Source organism: Macrosteles quadrilineatus, unplaced genomic scaffold, assembly GCF_028750875.1.
Source record: "Macrosteles quadrilineatus isolate MER2022 unplaced genomic scaffold, UCM_ALF_1.0 Scaffold_2__2_contigs__length_208266976, whole genome shotgun sequence".
NCBI lineage: Eukaryota > Metazoa > Arthropoda > Insecta > Hemiptera > Cicadellidae > Macrosteles > Macrosteles quadrilineatus.
In genome coordinates, this window is record NW_026542595.1 from 186629060 (window position 1) to 186651064 (window position 22005).

At 33.2% G+C, this 22005-nt stretch overlaps 5 protein-coding genes across 8 annotated transcripts; 4 read left to right on the forward strand and 1 right to left on the reverse strand.

Annotated features, from left to right (window-relative positions):
• The first annotated feature begins 1719 nt into the window (after window positions 1–1719).
• LOC128986368 (peptidoglycan recognition protein 1-like) lies at window positions 1720–5810 on the forward strand. 2 transcript variants are annotated; one of them, XM_054406716.1, is made up of 4 exons: window positions 1720–1819; window positions 2630–2942; window positions 3679–3809; window positions 5634–5810. In XM_054406716.1, exons 1-4 carry the CDS (start codon window positions 1792–1794, stop codon window positions 5774–5776), a joined length of 615 nt encoding a protein of 204 aa, XP_054262691.1. In that variant the 5' UTR covers window positions 1720–1791; the 3' UTR covers window positions 5777–5810. The 2 variants fall into 2 exon arrangements, with proteins under 2 accessions (XP_054262691.1, XP_054262690.1); XM_054406715.1 differs by lacking the exon at window positions 5634–5810 and adding an exon at window positions 5058–5279.
• A 1322-nt stretch (window positions 5811–7132) lies between these two features.
• LOC128986371 (peptidoglycan recognition protein 1-like) lies at window positions 7133–8702 on the forward strand. Its single transcript, XM_054406720.1, has 3 exons — window positions 7133–7353; window positions 7810–7940; window positions 8364–8702. Exons 1-3 carry the CDS (start codon window positions 7142–7144, stop codon window positions 8498–8500), a joined length of 480 nt encoding a protein of 159 aa, XP_054262695.1. The 5' UTR covers window positions 7133–7141; the 3' UTR covers window positions 8501–8702.
• Window positions 8703–9150: 448 nt separating this feature from the next.
• LOC128985212 (peptidoglycan-recognition protein 3-like) lies at window positions 9151–11942 on the forward strand. Its single transcript, XM_054404598.1, has 3 exons — window positions 9151–9434; window positions 10245–10375; window positions 11794–11942. Exons 1-3 carry the CDS (start codon window positions 9199–9201, stop codon window positions 11940–11942), a joined length of 516 nt encoding a protein of 171 aa, XP_054260573.1. The 5' UTR covers window positions 9151–9198.
• An 832-nt stretch (window positions 11943–12774) lies between these two features.
• LOC128986369 (peptidoglycan-recognition protein LF-like) lies at window positions 12775–16702 on the forward strand. Of its 3 annotated transcripts, none has more exons than XM_054406717.1 (4): window positions 12775–12836; window positions 14001–14316; window positions 14997–15124; window positions 16435–16702. In XM_054406717.1, exons 1-4 carry the CDS (start codon window positions 12818–12820, stop codon window positions 16599–16601), a joined length of 630 nt encoding a protein of 209 aa, XP_054262692.1. In that variant the 5' UTR covers window positions 12775–12817; the 3' UTR covers window positions 16602–16702. The 3 variants fall into 3 exon arrangements, with proteins under 3 accessions (XP_054262692.1, XP_054262694.1, XP_054262693.1); XM_054406719.1 differs by lacking the exon at window positions 16435–16702 and adding an exon at window positions 15718–15893; XM_054406718.1 differs by lacking the exon at window positions 16435–16702 and adding an exon at window positions 15448–15698.
• An 824-nt stretch (window positions 16703–17526) lies between these two features.
• LOC128985213 (peptidoglycan-recognition protein 2-like) lies at window positions 17527–20938 on the reverse strand. Its single transcript, XM_054404600.1, has 4 exons — window positions 20841–20938; window positions 19583–19883; window positions 19066–19193; window positions 17527–17684 (listed from the first exon to the last, which is right to left on the reverse strand). The coding sequence occupies exons 1-4, from the start codon at window positions 20857–20859 to the stop codon at window positions 17527–17529; spliced, it is 606 nt and encodes a 201-aa protein (XP_054260575.1). The 5' UTR covers window positions 20860–20938.
• Window positions 20939–22005: the final 1067 nt, after the last annotated feature.

Here is a 22005-nt window from a genome sequence, read left to right on the forward strand (position 1 = left end):
TATTGAGCCGGGACAAGTGAATAAGTACTCTGGTCCAGCTGTCGCGGTGTACCAGTCGTTATTTATGCTTTGACTACTTCTGAACTGTAATTTTTCCAGACTGGTTTATTGAGTGAATTGGCATAGCTGTAGTAGGTGCAGTAGCTATTACGTTTTCTGGAAGGGTGGGCTTGCTTTGTTCTTCTTGAAGTTTGTTTTTGGTTTCATAATGAAGTTCGAATACTATTTAGATGTTGGCAGTGTGGGGAACCTTTTCCCACCTGGTAGGGTGAATTCATTATTAGTTAAGAGGATTATAGCTTTTGTACTTTTCATGTTAACATGGCAATTTTGTATCTTATACATTGTATGATTTTAAATAATCCTATAAATACTCATCATATTCATGCATGTATGGTATAAAATAATTACGTTTTGCAAAATGTCAAAGCTGAAATTTAGTTACACTCTTCCAATAATTAATATTGTTTCACTTTTTGGTAAAATATCTCATATCCACATGATTGAACCTCGTACATATACGTAAAATGTTTAATCTGTCCACCAATATTTAGTTGGGGTTGACTTTACCTGGATTGAAAGAGTAATTTGCTTCTCCTCTGATCCAAAATGGGGGTGGTAAATACAGACCACGATCAAAGCCAATGAATCAGTACACATTTATATTGCAACGTTAATTTGATTGATTGAATTGACTATCCTGTACATACCACCAATCCAATCACCAAAACAAATGTTGTGTAAGAATTGTGTCCATTTATCTTTTTTATTTATTTTATAATTTAGAAGCTATAATTTAGATATTATATAATTTATTTATTTTATTTTTTTTTATTTATAAAAGAGATGTTGGGTGTTTCTACTGAAAGTGTGTTGTTTTTAAGTACAAAACATAGTTAAGGAATAATATTTTAACATTATGTTAATTAACTTAAAAATCTATTATCAACAAAGTACTTTACAAGATTGTATACATGGCAGTTCTGTTCCATACGGTTACAGAAAAAGAGCAATATAACCGAATGGATTTAAAGATAAGAACTACAGAAATCATTTTAAGGTTTTGTTTTTCACTCATTTATGTATATGTATCACAGGACATACATTGGGGATTTAATAATTAGACATTAAACTTACGAGTTACTAGCTTACTAGTTTATTATTGATAGTTTAGGAAAGAGGATTATGTTCCTGTAAGAACGGCTGGCTGAAGACGCATTCAACCTCAAGAAATAAATTTTGTTTTATGCCTTGCAATCACTGTTACTTACATAAACAAAGAAAGCAGCGATAAGTTTAAGTGTAGATGCGTCATGTGGTATAAATCTTAAGGCTGTATAAACAACATAAAACAACGTACGGTACTCGGCACTTGCTTACATGTAAGCTACATAATCGTTTAAGGATAACTATCTAGCAAATTTAAATTACAATATATATGTTTTGAGGTGAAATTAATACTTCTACACATTTTTTTCAGAAAGTATCATAATTTAAATAGTTCTTTCAGTACGAAAGAGTCTTTTGCTAACATACTATATCTTCTACAACCTAATAAGACTTTACGTTGAAAATAATACTGTTGCTTAACCCTGCGTGCGTGTGTGGGGGGGGGGGAAACTATCTATTTGATAACCCAGTAGATAATAGTATTGATTTAAATTAAGAAATAGATTCAAACTATATCAGGGAAGAGACCATAATGTACACAAGACCACAGCCAAGCTTGTATAGTGTTAGGCAACCTTATCATAGTTAAACAACAACATCGTGTGACTATTTTTTGGCAAGATGGATTACGACGATTACGACACGCTACGTAAGTTGCACTTCCCTTCTAGTAGTGATTTATTGTTTATCTTTGTATATACATATACATATTTGAATGTGAAATTGCAACCAAATTCAAAACCTAAAAATGCCTAACTAACAAAACCTAAATACAGGGCATTGGTACACCTTAAATACTATATAATACAGTAGGTAGTATTATAGTACTATATTATTATACTATATATACTATATATACTTTATATACTATATACTATATATACTATATATTATATATACTATATATATTATTATTATAGTACTATATTACTATTATATAGTACTATATAATACTAGTTCTATTGCATATGTATAGTATTTTTTGTCCAAAATAAAAATTATTATTACTATTTTTGCAACAAAAAAAATCTGTTTTGTGCAGCTTTGAACCGGTTTAAGGGTTGCTAATGTATTTTAATGAATAACGCGTACCTAATATGTTGGATCAAGTAAGGACTTTTCAAAATCTGAAAAATAAATCAAATCTATTTAAAAGGTAATTCTAGTCAAGCAAAAGAGGCAATTTCAGATATCAAAAATCCAATCAAGTCTAATACCAAAATTTTTTTCTTCCTGTTCTCTGGTGAACTTGAAAGCTGGAGATCAGTTTTCTTATGGTTTGGAAATTGTTAGATTGCCATTCAGGTTAAGAACTTACGTTACAACACACCAACAAAAAATCTAGTGAGTTCAATTATTTACTAAATTTACGTCCGTGTTTATACATTGCATCTACAAAGTGACCAAACGGTCATCATAAAAGGATTTGCATTCATTTTTTACCCGTATCGTGTTGCAGCCCCTTTAAGTGCCTCAGCCAGGCGAGACTACGACAAATGGATCGGAGACAGAAGGGAACAGTACACAGACGATGAGGAGGATGAAGAACTGGAACAGCCCCCGTACTACCAGATGCCAACTGTGGTGTCACGGGACGAATGGGGGGCTCTGCCCCCTTTCAGCAGACCCCCTCTCAAAATGCCTGTCAAGTACATCAGGTTCACCTGCACAATGACACCGCAGTGTAAACACAGAGAAGACTGTGACGCGCAGGTCCGCAAGATACAACAGGACGCCATCCAGACCAGGAAGATACCGGACATCGACTACAAGTATTTTTGTCCAGGTTCAATAGCTATAGAATCATAATGTGTTATGTGTATGGCCATGTAAAAGTTGTTTATAATTTGGTGACACTCTATGGTGAGCCAAGAGTTAAAGAAGATTCACGTATTGTATCCCCGATTCCTGGAAATTTTATTTAAATTAATTGCTATCTTACAATATGTCGGCGTTAAATATTGACATGGTATTTTAGGTGAGGTCAATACTTCAGTATGATAAATATTTTTTTGGGCATCATTCACCTTATTGAAATCAGGAGAACATGGTCCTTGTCATATCACATATCACAGTTCATTGCACATACACATTGATAAAAATACAAAAATAAAAATAAAACTAAATATAAAATCACAAACTAATGTTCTCAACTCCGACGTTTCGCCGCAACAATATCAACGTGCGGCGTTTTCAAGGTTATATTTTCTTCTCACGTAAACGTTGTGATATTGTACTACATATACAGGGGTTTACATATACAGTAATATTGTACGTACATAGGGTTGATGGGGAGACAATTCCGTGACTTCTGAAGAATTAGGTGTGATGTCTAAAAGTTAAGAGTTAAAAGTTAGTTAAGAGTTAAGATGTAAAAGTTAAGATTGCAGTAAACCATAAAATGTACATTTTTGTTCACCAGGTTTACTTTAATATAAAAACATAAATTAGATAAATAATACACGAAACATATTTGTACGGCATTACAAATGATTTTTCTTTGTTCAGTTTTCTAGTAGGTGGAGACTTTGCACATATTTATGAAGGACGGGGTTGGTTCGTTGATGCTACAAGACCAAAGAAGCTTCAGTATCTGAGAGGAAACTGTATAGACATAGCGTTCATAGGAGACTTTACACGTGAGTTTTATTGACAGATATAGTATATTACGTTACTAGTCCTGAAAATAAGTGTTTACCGGACGAGTGTGGTCGTTCCCGTGCGAGACGAAGTCGAGTACGGGATTAATATACGAGTCCGGTACACACATTTTGGACGAGTTGCGTACGATAGTTTACGCCATACTAATAAATCTGTACAAATCTTTATATATTTCCACCAACTAAAGGACTAAGAATCACTAGTCATAACCTCTAAGAGAGGTTATGTTTTTGTTTATAACCGTTCATTGCCACCTAAATACAGTATAATCAGCTGATTGGTGTCCGGTAAAACTCATTACAGTACAGTAGTACGCAATGAGCCCCCATTTGAATAAGCTGGCGGCAAACAGCTGTTTTCTGGACTAAATCCTTGCGTGGGAAGTTCGTCAAAATAGTGTAGTGTGGCGTAAATACTTTTACACTGTGTTATAATGGGAAAAGAAGGTACTTGCTGGAACGATGTATTTCGTAAGATTCACTGGTAATAAAGTGGCGCCGGTTAATTTCCGGAACTCAGCATACACACATAGAGTGGATAACATGAATTAAGGATCTTTTAAGGCTATCTTCAATTCGTTAAACCCTATTTTGTGACAACACTGTTTTAGCATTGGCCAAAATTTAGAACTTTATTCATACAATTCATCGTTGTCAAACAATTTCATTGAAAGTTCTCCAATCAGAACAAAGGAGTTATTTGAATACTTATGCGATACATCAAGAGTTGTCATCGCAAAAGTTCTTCTAACATAAAAAAATACTAACGTCATCCAAATACATTTTAGCGAGTAGGTGGTGGATTCAGGCTACAGTATTTCCGAATGAAATAAATTGTTTGGGAGTGATCTGGTCTAGTGGTTAACACTAGACTTTGGTCTCTAAGGTACTGGGTTATAATCCCACCAATCGCCAGTGGAATGTTATCTACGTGATAATTCCGTAAACTCTGGGCCTGGACTGAAGTAATGTGAAAATACAATCCCTGGCTAGGACCCAGCTTAAAGAACGAAAGAAGGTTTTTACTGTAGTCAAACTCATAATCTGCACGAGGTTGTTCATTGTTAACGGCAAATTCTGCTTACCCAAAAAGAAAACTATAACCCATAAAGAGAGCTGAATGAACGCTTATAAATACAAATCGAAAAACAAGTTTACTTTGATTTATTAGATTTCAAATTTGAAATACGTATTTCACACACGATTCACAAAATGTTTATGTTTTAGAAAATGACCCACCCGCGCCAATCCGCTTTAACGCTGAAAATGTAATATTACTTGGGCAGCATTACGGGTACGTTGTAAGAGGTGGTCTCATAGACAGGGAGCCTGTTGTGATACCTTTCAGGGATGGTATTGATATGAGGAGATGGTCACAGCCTTCAATGGATCACCTAGACCCGGCTTACTAATGTAATATTGGTATTGTGATATTTGTGTGGATATGTAACCGACTTTGTTAATATAATGTAACAATAAAGCAAATTAATAAACACGATACATTATTCTTTTTATAGTTAATAGTTTAGGTAAGTAGGTGAGACGGTCTAGAGATAGGACAAAGTGTTTTTGTCCTCGAGGTCCCAGGTTCCCACCTTGCCAATCAAAACAATACTTTAGTAATGGTCTAACGTCCTCACCTTCTAGGTATAAATTAATGTGTAAAATGGTCCCAGACTAGAGCCTGGAGTCCTAAGTTGTGAAGATAAGAAATTAAAATTCAGTCTGGGTAAGAGTATGTATCATTTCATACATGTTCAAATAAAATACCTGTCTTGCAATAAAAAGTATTTGTTGTTGCAGCTACCAGGTACCCAAGAATATTCGAGCTTGCGACTTTCCCCTTAGTTAAATTGGGTATTAGAGAAAAGTACATATCAGAAAATATCAGTATCATCGGAATGGACGATAATCTGGTGGTTCAACCACCTCATCCGACCCCGTGATCACTGCAATACAACTAAACACTTTTAAATAAACTATTTAAATACACTACCTATTGTATTCATTTTATTTTTATGTAAAAAAATAAGTTTGGTTACAACATTTTAATGAAATAATTCCTAAATTTATTGCTAACTAACTTTTTGACAAAGCATAATGTAATGATATCATATTGGTTTATTTACAAAATGCATTACACTTTTACTGTATATTATTAAATAGTAAAAAATCTATTTACGATTTAATAGCTATAAATCGTTTTTTTTTAGAAGGCCAAACGTGCTCTTACTTTTATAAAGTGCCTAACTCTACATTATAGGTTTTAGTAAAAAATATTATTAGTAAATAATCTACATCTGGACGGTCATGGCAAATGAAATTAACTAAATGTATAATTTATTCACAACTTACATGTAATATAGACGCAGCAACCCACAAGGTAGAAATATAAAATACTGTGAATGTTGAGTACAATTTAAATAGGAAATGATTAAAACATCAAACATAAGGTAGATTTGGAGATAGGTCAGTTAGAATAATGTTTATATGTTAAAATCGTTTGGAAACAACTTTTTATTGTTGTTTGTCCAAGCACTAAAATAAACAGTAAATACTGTTGTTTAGAGTTGTGGAAACCGAAAGACATTTTAAAAAGATAATGCACCAAGGTTATCATACCTTATCGGTCATTGTTTACATGCCTAAAGTATCATAGTTGGAAACCAATGTTAAAACATGCCAACAGGGTTATATGAGAGAGAAACGGAACAAATACATAAAAATAGTATGACACTTTAAAGGAAGATAGTGTGATTGGTGACTTGTGAAGTATGAATTCGAATTGATTACTTATTACGAATCATAAACTCTTCCATGTGAGTATTTGTTTTGTTAAAATATCTTTGGCAGTTATAGTTCAGTAATTAGTAATAAAATGTGTTCTAAGTGAATAAAAAAATGTCACTTCTTAACGCATATTTTGTACAAATACTCGTCCAAAGTCATGATGTTTATCTATTCCGTTAGGTAGCTTCATCAATAACGTTTTTATATCTGTGATTTATTGGTTCTCATTTTATCCAAAAAATACAACCTAGCAATAGGGTCGCATTAATATAAGGACAATGTTTAGGTGTAACTAATTTAGGAATTACATACTACAATACAATGACACCTCCTGTCCGGAGGATATAGGCCAAATTTGATAGTTTATTTTAATCAGACTAAGAAATTCAAAGTCAAAACCTAGAATTTTAAAGGCTACTACCAGATTGAAATGCATTTTATCTTGTAGCAAGTGAACTAATAGTAATCACACTTTGTCGTTTATTACGGCTTAAATTCAGTTTCACCTCTTACAGATCCCCATGGACGAGTTCCTCGAGGAAGTTTCGCGGGAAGAATGGGGAGCTTTGCCGCCAAAATCCACCGAGGATATCATACTCCCCATATGGTACATACGCTTTCAGTTCACCGGACCAGATATCATATGCCACAACCGGGAAGAATGCATTCCGTTACTGAGGAAGATGCAAAAAGAACACATGGAGGAGCTTGGCCTACCAGACATAAAATACAAGTAACGTCTGCTTATTTGGCATCTAGAGATTTTTTTATTTAAAGAGTGTATACAATGTATACAGAGTATACAGAGTGTAAACTCTCTTGTATGAAATATGAATGGTTTGCATATTTGTTCCTCAGGCCGAAACAATGAAAAGGCCTATACAAACTTGGGTCTAAAATGGTTGGTTTTATGAACTCACAAATAATAATTTTTTTTGTCCTATAAGGCACGAGCCTGGGATTGTTTTTAACATTACTTCAGGCTAGACTTTGCGGCATTATCACTTAAATAAAATACATTGGTGACTTGGCGGGGATCGAACCCGGGACCTCACGGACCGAAGCTCGCTCCCACCAATAATAATATTATTCTTAAGGAGAGTTATAGTAAAAAATGTTTAGTAAGGCAATCATCAATTGTTATACACTTTTTAAACTGTATTTTAAAATGTTTTCTTGTAAATGTTAGTTTCCTGATAAGCACTGACGGTGTAGTGTACGAGTGTAGGGGATGGAAACATGACGCGTATGACCCCATCAAACACCATGATCTATGGAAAAACCACTTCATCAACATTGGGTTCTTTGGAGATTACAGAAGTAAGCAAACACTAAGTATAGCAGTTTACTAGTGCAAGTAGGCTCACTAGGGATAGTAACTTTATATATTATTGGAAAAACTGGGACTGGAAAAATAGTGCAAATGCTACAATTAAATATTTTTGTTGTACTAGTTGCCCATTAAATTTGCATTGTCTACGTCATAAATATAAATATTTTTAAAAAGTTTCAGCACGGTGCTTGGGACAACATAAACACTTACTATAGAAAAAACTATTTGTCATTGTGGTCAAATACGGTAGTTATAAATCTCTTAAGTAATTTTATATATTTGACTTTTTGAGTGGGGAAGGTTTTATGTGCTCTTTTTACTGATTACAGTGATTAATGAAAAACCGATTGTTCAAATTTATTCTGTTATGTTCATTTTTACTTAAGGGTCAATAATTATTCTTATTTCAGAGAAAGCTCCGTTGCCCATGAAGGCTGAAAGAGCCGGGCTGACTTTGTACTTCCGAATGCAAGAAATGAAAATGGTGGCTAGTGAGGTAGTCCCTATCTACTTTACAGTTGGGAACAAAGACTTCTCTTTCTATTGAGATTATACATAACTTGGATATGTTGATTTACACATATTATGCTGTTAGGTGGGATTCCTACAGGACAACCTTGTGCTGTGCATACATTTATGTTTAACACGAAATATTTATTTCATATTATACATCATGTGCTAGATGACAGTAAACTGGGGATATCTTTCAAACTGTGAGCATGTTATGTGAGTAATATTTCGTTGTAGTTTAAGCCATAAGTAAACATTATTTAAAAAAAAAATCACCCAGGTGCGTTATTGATGTTTATTCCTATAAATTATTTATTTGCTATCATCAATTTAACAATCCTAACGTCATAGCTTTAAAAAAAACGAACCACGTATATCTAATTTAGATAAATATAAATAAAAACCACCATAAATACTATGAGCTTGATAAAATGTCTTTTAAAGGATGTATTATTAATAATATACTAAATCCAACACACCGTATATACAAATCAATAGAGAAATCCAAACAGAAAATCGTTAGCACAGTAAATAATTTTTTAAACTAGACCATTTACACGTGCCTACGTCATAATAATCAATATATCTTATCAACGGGAGATCTTTATATTTTTTTCAGTTTACTTACTTCAGTGTCTCCTAATCTTTGTTCCAACATGACTCTTTTGCTTGGCCGACTGTCACGGTAGTTTTTTGACGAACTTGATTGAGATTTGACGTGCTTGGGGGTACGAAATGGATTCGTTTGTTGAGTTTATGAAGGTAAAGAACGATTGGAGGGTCGTATCAAAAGATGTTTGGGGAGGTGCGCCCCCTCGTGCCACGGAACCTCTACAGCATCCAGTGTCATACGTGCGAGTAACCTACACTATGACTGACCCTTGCAGGAAGAAGGCTACATGTTCTAATATCCTGCAGGACCTGCAGGGCCATCACATGAACGAGCTTAACCTCCCAGATATTGAGTGCAAGTAAAATTATAAACTATATTTTTAAAATTTAGGGTTTATTAAAATGTTATGATTGAAATGCCATACAAAATATAGGAAAGATAAGTAAACAAATTACCTTTAAGAAAATTCAATATCTTTTTTTAGTCTACAAAAAAGCTCTAGTCCTAAATATTTATATTCCACAATAATGATAAATACACAAAACTCTACTATAAATAACTGACACTTTCATTCAAACAGCAAATATTATTTACTCATACAGAATAATTAAAAAATAATTAAAATATGACCACAAAGTACATAATCGGAAAATTTTGTTCGTCTAGGGAACTACTTAAATGGTCAACATTTTTCACAAATTGGATAAAAACTGTAGGCCTATCAACTAACCGACACATAATTTCTCCCATTAGCAAGTTAAAATTAAACCTCTACCTGTATCTCTAACTGATGTTCTATATGGGGCTAGTATAAATGTTATGGGAAACATCAGCAAAAGTAAAAATTTACTTAGTGAAACAAGCAATAATTTTAGTACCATTCAATAATAGAGAGTCGGAATGGAAAATTGTTTGCAAGAGCAAATCTTGGTGAGAAATTCGTAACCAAAACCAACTCTAAAAAAAATACTTTTTAATTTCAAATTAATGTTAGATTATAAAATGTATTACACATTTCAAATAAGCTGTAGTGGAATACACATTGGAGTCATAAAAAACCATTTGCATACATCAGGCCTACTTAGTAATGCTATAATATGTTTGAAACATATGCATATGTATAAAATGTGTTACGTCATCTCCTCAGTATTACATAATTTAATTACAGTTTCATGGTCGGTGTTGACGGCAGCGTGTACGTAGGGAGAGGGTGGTACGCTGATGCCTATATACAGGGTGTACATCATCCTCGGCTGAAGGGAAACTGTATCCACATTGGATACATAGGATACTACAAAGGTAAAACCCCCCTTAAGTAGCTAATCATGGATGTTGAAAAATCTTATTGGATATAAAAATGAAGGATTTTTGCCCTGCCATTCTGAATCAATCACTTGACGGATTTTCGTTATACTTCTGATGATTTAAGGGTAGTTTTGCGGGGAAGGGAGTTTACCAACCAATATACCCAAAACTGGAGTATAGTAATTTTTACGTAAATATATTATGTAAAAGCTTATTCTATTAAAGTTTAAATTCATGTTAAGGAAATACTGTAATACTTTATAATGAAATCGTGACCATACAAAGTAGGTATTTTAAGCCAAGTATGAATGGAAATAAGTGTAGGATGAGTGGCGCCACCTTGTAGTCTTTTTGTGACTAAGACCGACATATTCCTTAGACACCAGCTGTTAATCAATAGCCCATCCAGCTAATGACAACTAAGGGACCTACAGTTTATAGTGGAATCCGAACCACATTCTTGCCTTGGTATAAACGAATTGGTCTAATTACCAGGATAGTACTGCGGATAGTCGTAGTTCCCAATCGTGCGGACGTTAATCCACAACAGGGAGTATCGCATCCTCAGTGCATGCCTATATTTTATCCACAATTCGTGGCCTCCTAGTAGACGCCACCCTTCCCAGTCAATTATATGGAATAATAATTTATTCCACAAAGTATTACTTAATTGTTTAAATTACAAGTGGTTTACACGTTTATAGTTCCTTTCGTGTTTGAATGTCTGCCTATTGGTTGTCATTATGTTGTTTACTAACAAAAATTGTAACCAGTATAGTAGGTATACTATATGGGTCTAAAACAGTTTAGGTCCAAATGGCTGCCAAGAAACAAAAATAATAATTTCATAGTACACCGTAGGTCCCTAGATTACTACTGTATGGGTCAGGAACGTGAACACTGGCCACGAAATAAAAAAAACTTCTAAGTTTGGAAATAAAATGTTAAAAAGTATACGGACTATGTAAAAGATGGTTCAAGGATATGAAGGATCACAGAGTAAAGAGAAATGTATAAATATACCCAGATATTGTGACACTTTCCATAATTAGAAGGCTAACATGGGCAAGGAAACATATGTGGAGAAAAGAAGATTGTTCAAAGCGTATTCCAAGGCCAAAGAATACCACATGACCACTAGCAAGACCAAACCTTCAGTGGAAATACTACGTTATAAAAGACGTCTCTAGATTGGGGTATAATTTAGAAAAAAACAGACGATAAAAGAGAATCGAGGAAAACACTTCTTAGGGTTTCAAGGGCAACGAAGGTAAGGTGGGGTAAAAATAGTATGTAATAGAAGGTGGTATCGAAGACAATAGATACATGTATAATATTGTTTTTTTAACAATTAGAAATGTTTACAGTTTGGGCTGCTTCAAGTGTTTCTAATGTAAAAACGTATTTTACAGTTCTTAAACCTCCAGGAAACGCAGAGCAGTCAACGTGGCAACTCATCAACTATGGGATGAAAAATAACCTTATAAAACAACGCTCAACTGTCAGTTATTTCAAAAGTACTGACAGTGTGTGGTGGAACAACGTCCGTGACGTCATGTAGCTTTGTGATTAAACTATCAAGAATAGGTTTAAAATAAACCAAGAAAAACAATATTTAATATTACCATTAATATTTAAATATGAGAGAAGTTTTGTAGAGGTAAATTGATGTCTTTTGTATCTTCTGGTAAAGCAATTTAATATAACATAATATTTATGTATAGTATAGATATAGAGTGTAGCTATTTCCAATGTAAACCTTTTGCGTTAATTATATGAGAGATAATGTAAAGCACTTATAAAAAAACCATGGAGTCTTAGGTAATTGTTATTTAGAGATGCTATAAAATATACTAATCGCGTACAAATTTTTTTTTAATATATACAGCATAAACATTATCCAATCCAGTGGCTTTTTGGTTGTACAAAACTCAACTAAGCTACCTTTTTATAATTCAAAATGAAAACATGACTCTGGAAAAAAACAATGAGCCATACAACACTATGGTATGAATATCTTAAAACTTATATGAAAACATAAAAAAAAAATATTTTTACAAACAATTTTCTATCTTGTAGGAACGAAAGCTGTTTTATACTACCTTAAAACCCGCGTATTTTTAAAAGCATCCGGTTAACCAAAAAGAAACTATTAATCAATGCACATAGCAAATGAGCAAAACGATAATTAAATACCATACATAGGACAAGTTTATAAACAGATAGGCTTTATAAAACCAAAAGCAGAAAATACTAGACGAGACTAAAATACGTCTAATAACGTAGATAGACTAAGGTTTAATGGTATGAACAAATCTAGTCAAACTACATGAATATTGACAATACATACATGAATTGATAAGATATCTTAATTTTCATTAATATCAATATGTATATTGAAACCAGTTCATTGAAGATATTATAAAACATCTCATCATGGAAGATCACGAGGGAGGTAGGTATTTATTTTGTAAATACATAAATTATATAAATCAAAATTTAAAATAATGAGAGTTGTTTACCGTATATTGTATTGTTTCACAAGCAAAGAAAACAATAGGCTGATCTAAGAAAAGTAGTTTTTCCATTCATCTTCTTTACAACTTTAGTTGTGTTCCTCCTATGTTATATATATTGTACTATATAACTATAAAGAATCCTTGTACCTAACCAGTGGTTAAACTAAATTTTTGCTCAAAACTTGTGTATTTGGAACCTTTTTTTTAAATTAAGTTTACACGTAAAGTAATTGAGCAACCTTTCCTTCAGAATGTGTTTAATTCAGAATGTATTTTACATCATATTTTTCAAATTTTTTTATATTGATAGCCACAATATTGTAATTGAACATTATTCAATAACAATAAAATATAAATCTAAAATAATTTATAAATTCTCTTATTAGGCTTTTATGTTCTGTTTAACACGTTTCCATTAAGGCCTTTTCACACCGGCGTACTGGACGTTTGGTACGTTTTTGTTCAAACAAATCGCTGCCCATGCTATCAAATGAGATCGTTTACACCACGCGTCCAGGAAGTCCGTGACGTTTTGCTGTTGATCGTTTGGAGAGCGATTTTTCTCATAAGTCCATGGAACTTTTCAAAACCGCTCCCGCGTACTCTGTGGTGTGTTTGTTGTTGTGGCGTTTGACAATAATTCTTCAAAGTGATCTGTAGTTAATCTAATATAAGTTCTAAATCAATCTTCATCCAGCTCCAGATCATCCCCACCATCATCATGCTGTAATGGTTTCCTCCAGAACTCTTCGGTTTTTTCATTAATAAGTTTAATCATTTACTTGTTCTTGTTAACGAGTGTAATAATACAGTAGTCACCACTATCACTTAATTTGTCCATCCATAGAACAAAGGGCCCGTGTCACACCAAGAAACTTGCGGAAAAACATTCTAGGTAAATAAATACACTGAGAGTGTTGTATTCTTCTGACTCTTATTGAACGTTTGTTACGTTTCTGTGAGGTGTGAAACATCAACGTGCTGGACATTTGGGACTTCCAGAACGTCCAGTACACCAGTGTGAAAAGGCATAGAAACATAGTAGTAAGTTTCAATGAAAATCCTTCATTTTAACCAATTATTCTATTTTTCCGTCACAGTGTACGAAATTAAACCAAGAAACAACCCTTACACTACAGACGACTTATTGGTTCTTGATAAGATGAAAAAGATTCCCCACGATGCGACTGAGTTCAACGAGAAGATCACTTTTACGTTCTGCTCGCGGGAGATGTGGGGAGCGATGGACCCGGACCCGCGGCTGCCCATGAGGAAGGTCAAGTTTCCCGCGAGTCATGTGAGGTTTGTAGACACGGGCACTGATGAGTGCTACACGCCGTACGAGTGCTTCCGACTACTGCAACACCTGCAGAAAGACCACATGGAGAAAGAGAATCTGCCCGACATCAAATACAAGTAACTACTGATTTTTCTGATTAATTATTTAGAGGAAGAGTAGCAATCGGTTGGTCAGTTATTTTTCTACGCTCTCGCTTTTGGATTTTATTGAATTTGTAAAAGTTATACTTAGTTGCAGTACATGGGAAAGTAAGGGCCACGTAACCTTTTCCTATACTTAACCTGATGTAACTTTGTTTTTAATAATTATGAAATGCGTCTTTTATTAGTTTGGCTTCACCAATTGCCTTTTCATGGTTATACCCGGGCTTGTTTCGTACCAAAGATTAATTTCCTATGTATTCCGTGATAATTCATTATTTCCACATACATTAGAATAATATTTTAAGTCCTGAAGGCAAATTACTAAAATGGGTAAACAAAGTGTAAAATAACCAATCAAATTTGAACCTAACTTTTAGGATAGACTTCCACTGTAACTTATTGTAGAATCTTGGCCTTCTGGTGATGACTGTGTGAAAATTCGTTAATTTCAATACTGATTCGCTGATTTTGACATCGTTGTCATCAGAGGCTCATGATTCAACATGCTAACTTTGTCCACACATTAATTTTTCTTCACGTCTGACTATTAGTTTTAAACCAACTAGTTCTTTACAAGTGTTTATTGTAGGACGACTATTTTGCAGTACGAAGTATTATTATCTTTCAAGCACTAAAGGCCCTATTTCCCTCAGTTTCATGGTAGCAGCTGACGGAACGATATATGAGGGAAGAGGCTGGAGAAACGACGCAGATCGTCCCGAGAAATTCAACCATCTACAAACTAACTGCATTGACATCGCCTTCATCGGCAATATAAATGGTATGTATATAAACATCTTACACGTAAAACGCCAAATAACAAACTTTTGCATTCGTGATTTGATAATCGTCTAACTGAAAATCGTAACTTGTGTGAACATATTTTACTACAGAATTTGGTCACATCTGGAGTTTGATATTCCAGATTGGATAAATGTTTATTTTTATACAACACAATCGACACTACGAGCTAGAAGACGCAACATAATACGAAGGTCATTAGACAATTCAAATGTACAAACTCTTTATATCAACACACATTGTTAAACTACTTAAAATATAGTGAAAACAAAAATATTACAATTAACTTCAAGCTATTTTCAGATAAGGAACAAGATGACTATAAAGATGCTTTTCCCAGGATGAGAAGTACAATAAATGGTAACGAATGGGTAGAGTACGCAAAGGAAAATAAATACCTTACAAAGGATTGTGAAATATTATCTATCTTCGATGAAGTACTTAGATAAGCTTAAAAGCACACTTTATTTAAATTCTCAGGGTAAATTATTGAAATGGTGATAGTGTGTTTTATGTATGAAAATAAAATTTGGAAACTGAATTATCTTTATTGCTGAGCCTTAACATTTTTAGATCGCCCGACAAAAGACGAAGATATCATGAGTTATAAGGTCACTGCTAAAAAAGCTGCAATGGATTGGATTGTACATGGTCCGCAAGGAAACAACTATGTTGATAAGAATTTCTTCCTCTATGAATTTTAAATCTATTAACGATAGACAATTATAACAGTACACTACTTCGTTTGTTTTTACTGATCATGTTTAGCTGAAGTAAAATTTCCTAGTTCGAAATTTACTGTTTACTAGATTGGATATATGAAAATATGTTCGTTTAAATTAAACTATTTAAAACAAATCTTTCTCTTTAAACATCCCGATCTTTATAAATCGTAATACTAACATATCTCAGTACTATAACAAAATATCACATTGTTACTAATTTATTTTACATTACCTTTCATCAGTTCCAAATTTTAACATTCAAAATGCTACATTTCATTGCGAGCTGCCATTTCAGCAAAAACTACAGTCACCGAAACCTGTACCACTTTGTGCCAATTATATAATACAAACTGCAACTATACAAATACAAACTGATAATAGGTATTATAAAACTAATTAGTCAATGTTGTAATTCCTGTGCCAATACAATAAATTGTAAACCTGAAATCAGTATTATATCTAAGAAAATTCATTATAAAAGGATAAACACTTTAATCCGGTTTGAAAATCCAAATCTAAGCTAACCATTTAGCTATTAAAGCTTGAAACCGGACATGTTTTTCAGATCCTAACCATTCTGTCATGAGGAACCCTTTCCCGAAGCAAAAGCAAGAACAACACGGGTTCAACTGGGCGAATCATGGGACTGACAGACACGGTTATGTCGTAGAAAAATTCGATGTTGTTCAAGACCTCCTGCCTAATATGTTCGACCCATTGTATTTCATGTAGAATAAAATAATCGAGGGCTAGAAGTACTTAACATGGTTGTGGCCAAGTTTGATGAATCAGCCAGGCTATATATTGGGATGCTGAAGAAAACATTCGCCTGACGAGAGCTAATTAATTAAGAATATGTCTGTTATTATTTGTCTTTCCAATAGAAATAAGAGTAATAGTTTTTTAAGAGTCAATTTATTTGTAACATTGAAGGAATATGTAGATTCAATCCAATAATGGTTTAATGTACCATAAACTAAGTTATGTTAAACCCAGGTAACACAGAAAAGTCATATAAATACAGTTAAACATAGAGAATGAATTGACATGGAGTAACCATAAAGGTGTTCTCTGAATGGGCACAAAAAAGCAGTCCGCCTACTCCCCCCCCCCCCCAAACATCACCATAACAAAAGTGCCTCAAATTTTTTTAAACGCTTTTAAGTTTGATAAGAGCTAAATCAATTAACGAATAGGGGAAAAACGTTAGAATGATTCAGAGTTATAAAGCATTTAAAAGTATGCAAATATTTTTTTGGAAACGATACAGAAAATCATATTTTAGTTGTAAGGCAAACAGTTTGAGCAATATAAATTTCACAAACGGAAAAATAAATAAATCACTCATAGTTAATTTTTTCATTATCAATGAAGTTTATTGTTAAGCGAGCAAAATCAACCGTTAAAGTAAAAACCTGACATAAGAAGAAATTAGGGTAGACATTTTTTTCCTAAGAACCATACCATCAATTCTGTTGCCGTTTTATCAGTCATGACTTCATATTTCATGATATCTTCGTCTTTTTGTCGATATAAAAGTTTTAAGGTTGTACCATGAAATAAGAACGGCTTATTTGTATGTTTAATTGCATACATACAACACACTATACAATTTTATAACACAATTTACCCTGCGAGTGTAAGGACATTTCTCAAGTTATATACCGGGAAATCTAATTACATTTACGAAGGAGGTCATCATTTCATGATCCTCTGCTACTTGTTTTATTTCAATTCCGTATCCTGCCCAAGCTGAACCGTGCATTTCACTTTTCTTACTTGGAAAAGGATTGTCTGGGACATGTCGAGACTCATCTGAAAATATAATGTCGTTAACTACGATACTTTTACTAACCTTTTTGACAATTAAATATGTTGTCTTTCCAGGAGAAAAATAACACTATGAAAAATCAAAGGGAATACAGTAATTCTAAGCCGGGTTAACTTTCAAAGTTAAAAATCAATCTGCGTAATCCATTTCAGAATAATATAACTTTTCCCCATGCTTATATTGCTAAGCAATTTTGTGTAAAAAAAGTTGAAGATTTCTAAATATTTAGAGTAATATAAAAAAATCAAAACAAATCTACTTATTGTTTGCTAATTACAATTACACACCTCAATCTAAATAGCCCAGTTGAAGCTATGCCATAAGCTGTATTTTTATAAATTAAACTAAAAATACCTTAAACTATTTAACGATCTTATAAATACTAGTTGATTTGGTGAGAATGCAAAAGAGAGACGTGGGTCTTTGCATCTACATATCTCAAAATAGTTACACGCGTATTTTAATGAAATCTCTCATGTAAGAATATAAACTGACAAATTTATCTTAATGTTAAATGTAGAGAATCTCTAACGAAAGTTAAAAGTTTAACATAGGAAAAACATTAGACCCACGATAAAAATAATAGATATAAATAAAAAAACTGATTAAATAAAATCCTTTAGCTGAAATTCATGCCCTTAGGCTCTCAGGTACGTGTGTTAAAAGGGTTTATCGAGAAAAAAAAACTATTCTTTCGGGGAAGTTGCTCATCGAGACCTTTTACTAAAGAATTCAGTTGATATGCAAGTTTTCTCGAAATGTTTATTCGTTTACCCTTATTAGTTTATATATTGAGATAAAGTAAGATGATTCATATCCAAAACAATTACCGTGTATCCTGAAGTAAAGAGTCCTTTACCTCGACTTCATAATTTTTTTTTTTTTATGATGCACACAATTTTGGGTACTTTTCTGTTAAAGGGAACATTCATTAATATGGATGATTTTTTCGATATATCGATATTTTTGTTTTCCGATCCATTACAAATTGACAACAACTAACTACTGATCTTGTTTAGGCTAAAACAGTCTATTATATAAATTAAGAAATGAAACTTTTCTAACCTAACCGTTTGATAACAGAAAAGGCAAGTTAAACACGGAATTTTTAAATGTTACAGCAAGTTTGGTTAGTTATGTTAGGTTATTTTTTAGAACAGTTTCATTTTATTACTGTTTGATGATCCTGAACAATATTTATCGTAGCTGTCAGCTGATATGTTTCAATTTGTTAATATCGATATATCGAGAAAAAATAATAATGAATGTTCCCTTTAACAGGAAAGTACCCAGTTTTGTCACAAATAAAATGAATTAAATGGTATTTTCAAACTATTTAGCTCTGATACGGGGTTAATTACCAACCTTTCTTATTGCCGATGAAAGCGATGTCGATACATTTCGTCTGTAGACGGTTGTATTTTGGGGCACGATCTGCATCATTCGTCCAGCCTCGTCCCTCGTATATCGTACCGTCAGCTCCCACCATGAAACTGAGGGAAGGACAAAGCTAAAAGACGTCCAGGCTACTTAGTAGCTACAACAGTAAAAGCAAGTTGTGAAGACAATGAACAAACCCCAACAGGGATTGAGAACGTTTGTATTATATAAGGAAAATATGTTTTACATTATGTTTATGCTTTTTAATTTTGATTATTCAGCCTGTGAGTCGAATAGATTTATTGCAAGAGAAAACTACACGATAGTTAACCCTTAAGACTGTATTTTGTCGATTTTGATGTTGGTTCTCGCTCTGATTTCTGCTACCACATTTGACTACATTTGTGGAGTTAGAGCTTTACTATAGGCGTGGAAATCGGCTGATCCCTAAAACACCTATCATCTAAAAATCATCTGAGTACTGAAACAGCGTTTTCGTTACTTGTATTTGATGTCGGGCAGATTCTCTTTCTCCATGTGGTCTTTCTGCAGACGTTGCAGTAGTCGGAAGCAGTCGTGGGGCGTGTAGCACTCATCAGTGCCCGTGTCTACAAACCTCACATGACTCGCGGGAAACTTGACCTTCCTCATGGGCAGCCGCGGGTCCGGGTCCATCGCTCCCCACAACTCCCGCGGACAGAATGAGAAAGTTAGTTCATCGTTGTACTCGCTCCTTTCATGCGGAATTTTTGTCATTTTATCAAGAACTTCTAGGTCTTCTTTGGTGTAACTGTTTGGTTGAACTGGAATAGAAAACGGTATCGTGTTTACAATAATTGCACAAAGTATGCTATTTTAATGTGTAAATGTGTTCTAATTTTCAAGACTAATTTTCTGGTGGTACATTTCAAACTTGTCTCTTTTTGTTCTATTTTAAGTAATATTCGTGCTTACTTCCTGGGTGGGAAATTCACAAGACATCTTTCCTGTTATATACTGTGATGTATTAGTATTTTTTAGTTATTAGTTTTACATGTATTTATGCGTTAGTCAGGAGTTTGAGTCATACAAGATATAAATGTTGAGTCATACAACAAAGCTTGTCTTGGTATACTGACTTGTTATTATTCAAAAAATCTAAATAATTAATACTACGAGAGGTCGTCCAGTGGTCGAAACTCGACCAAAAATGTCCAATGTACTGTACTCACTTATCTATTTTTACCCTACACTGTAAATAAAACATGTGATTGGAGTTTCTTCCATTTGTTTTGATTTTCTGTTTATATTTCGTTGTTATTTCGTCACCATGGCAACGCATAAGATCCATGTTAATTTTTTTCAAATTTTTAAACTCATTTTTCGTGCTTATCGTTGAGCCTATTTAAATTTATAAAGGGATTCTGCACACCTAGAGGAAAATAGCTTTCTAACGGTATGCGTAGATTTCACCTACGATGCACACGAGCTGAGAAAAAAGGTTTTAAAGAAACATGCTTGCCTATTAATATATAGATAGATTGTTACAATAAATTGTATAATTTTGTATAAATAACCTACTGTGGTCCATCATCCAGGACAAGTGCGATAATTTTAGATCAATAGACTAATATAATGTAGATGGATAAGTATACTTCTCAGTTTTTGTATAGCATACTGTCATGATGTATTTATGGTTTCGTGTTTGAATAACATTGCAATCAAATTAAATAAACTAAACTTATACAGCACATTTTGTCTAGTATATAAAAAATACCTACCTCCTTCGTAGTCTTCCATGTTTATAAGTTATGTGATTTCTTGAAAGAACTTGTTGTAATTGACAGAATTTGTTATCTTCCTCGTTACTAACCTATACCTACTAGTGCGAGTAATGCTCAACTTGATCTACACAAAGAACTAATATAGATATTGTTAAGTGCGTCTAGACGTATAGTTCTTTGGTTATTTATGAGCTTAACTTATCTCACTATAGATAGAGTAGTTGTTTATAACTGTAAATCTGAAAATAATATGCACATTTTCTTCTGAAATGCACTCTTGCTGTTCTACCCAACGCATTTGCTCATTACACTTTTACAAGTTATAAACTTGTTTTTACAACTAGTATAATCAGGGTTCGAAAGTAATTCAGGTGTAAGGGGACTAATAGTTATTTACTTATAAATAAATGTATCAATAGTCCGATCTAATAGGAAAATAAGTTCGATCATTCATATAGATTTATGAACTTCAATAAATTGTACTAAGCCATCTCTAACAGAATTATTTAACTGATAACATAATCTCGGTTCAATTTTCTAGCACGATCAATTACCTAAACAGTTAGAAACACTTGATCAGTTGTATGTCCATTAATACATAGTGAAATAAAATTTCACTTTACTCACATCAGTAAGTACGAAAGTTTACTGTAACACTTTATGAACTTTTTAAACATTTCTTTACTTGGTGGAGCTCAATTGTAGGTTCAAAATTTGTGGACTTTGACTTTTATCCTTTTATGTTTTGTGTACAAACTTTAATCATTTTTGACAGTACTTTTAGCTAATCCTCGTCAAGGAATCAGTATCACAATCGTTAAACTAGTTAAAAAATGATTTTACACTCTATTTTTACAGTAAATATATTCATCTCCTTAGGAACAATACTTCGTGTAAAGATCGTATGATATGAGCCAACTGTTATCAAAAGTTTGAGTTAATAATTTCAGATTATAACGTAAGGAAAAAAATAAGCTTTGTGAACATTTTTATCGTTGTATTCAGATTGTTAGCAAAAAATACGGTATATCTCACAAATTTAGTAATCATTGTTTTAAGTGCCAAACGGAGTATTTTGTCCGTTACGTTATCCTAATACAGCGTATAATTAGTTATGTAGATATCTTTATATTACAAATACAGTTATACAATTTGACAGCTT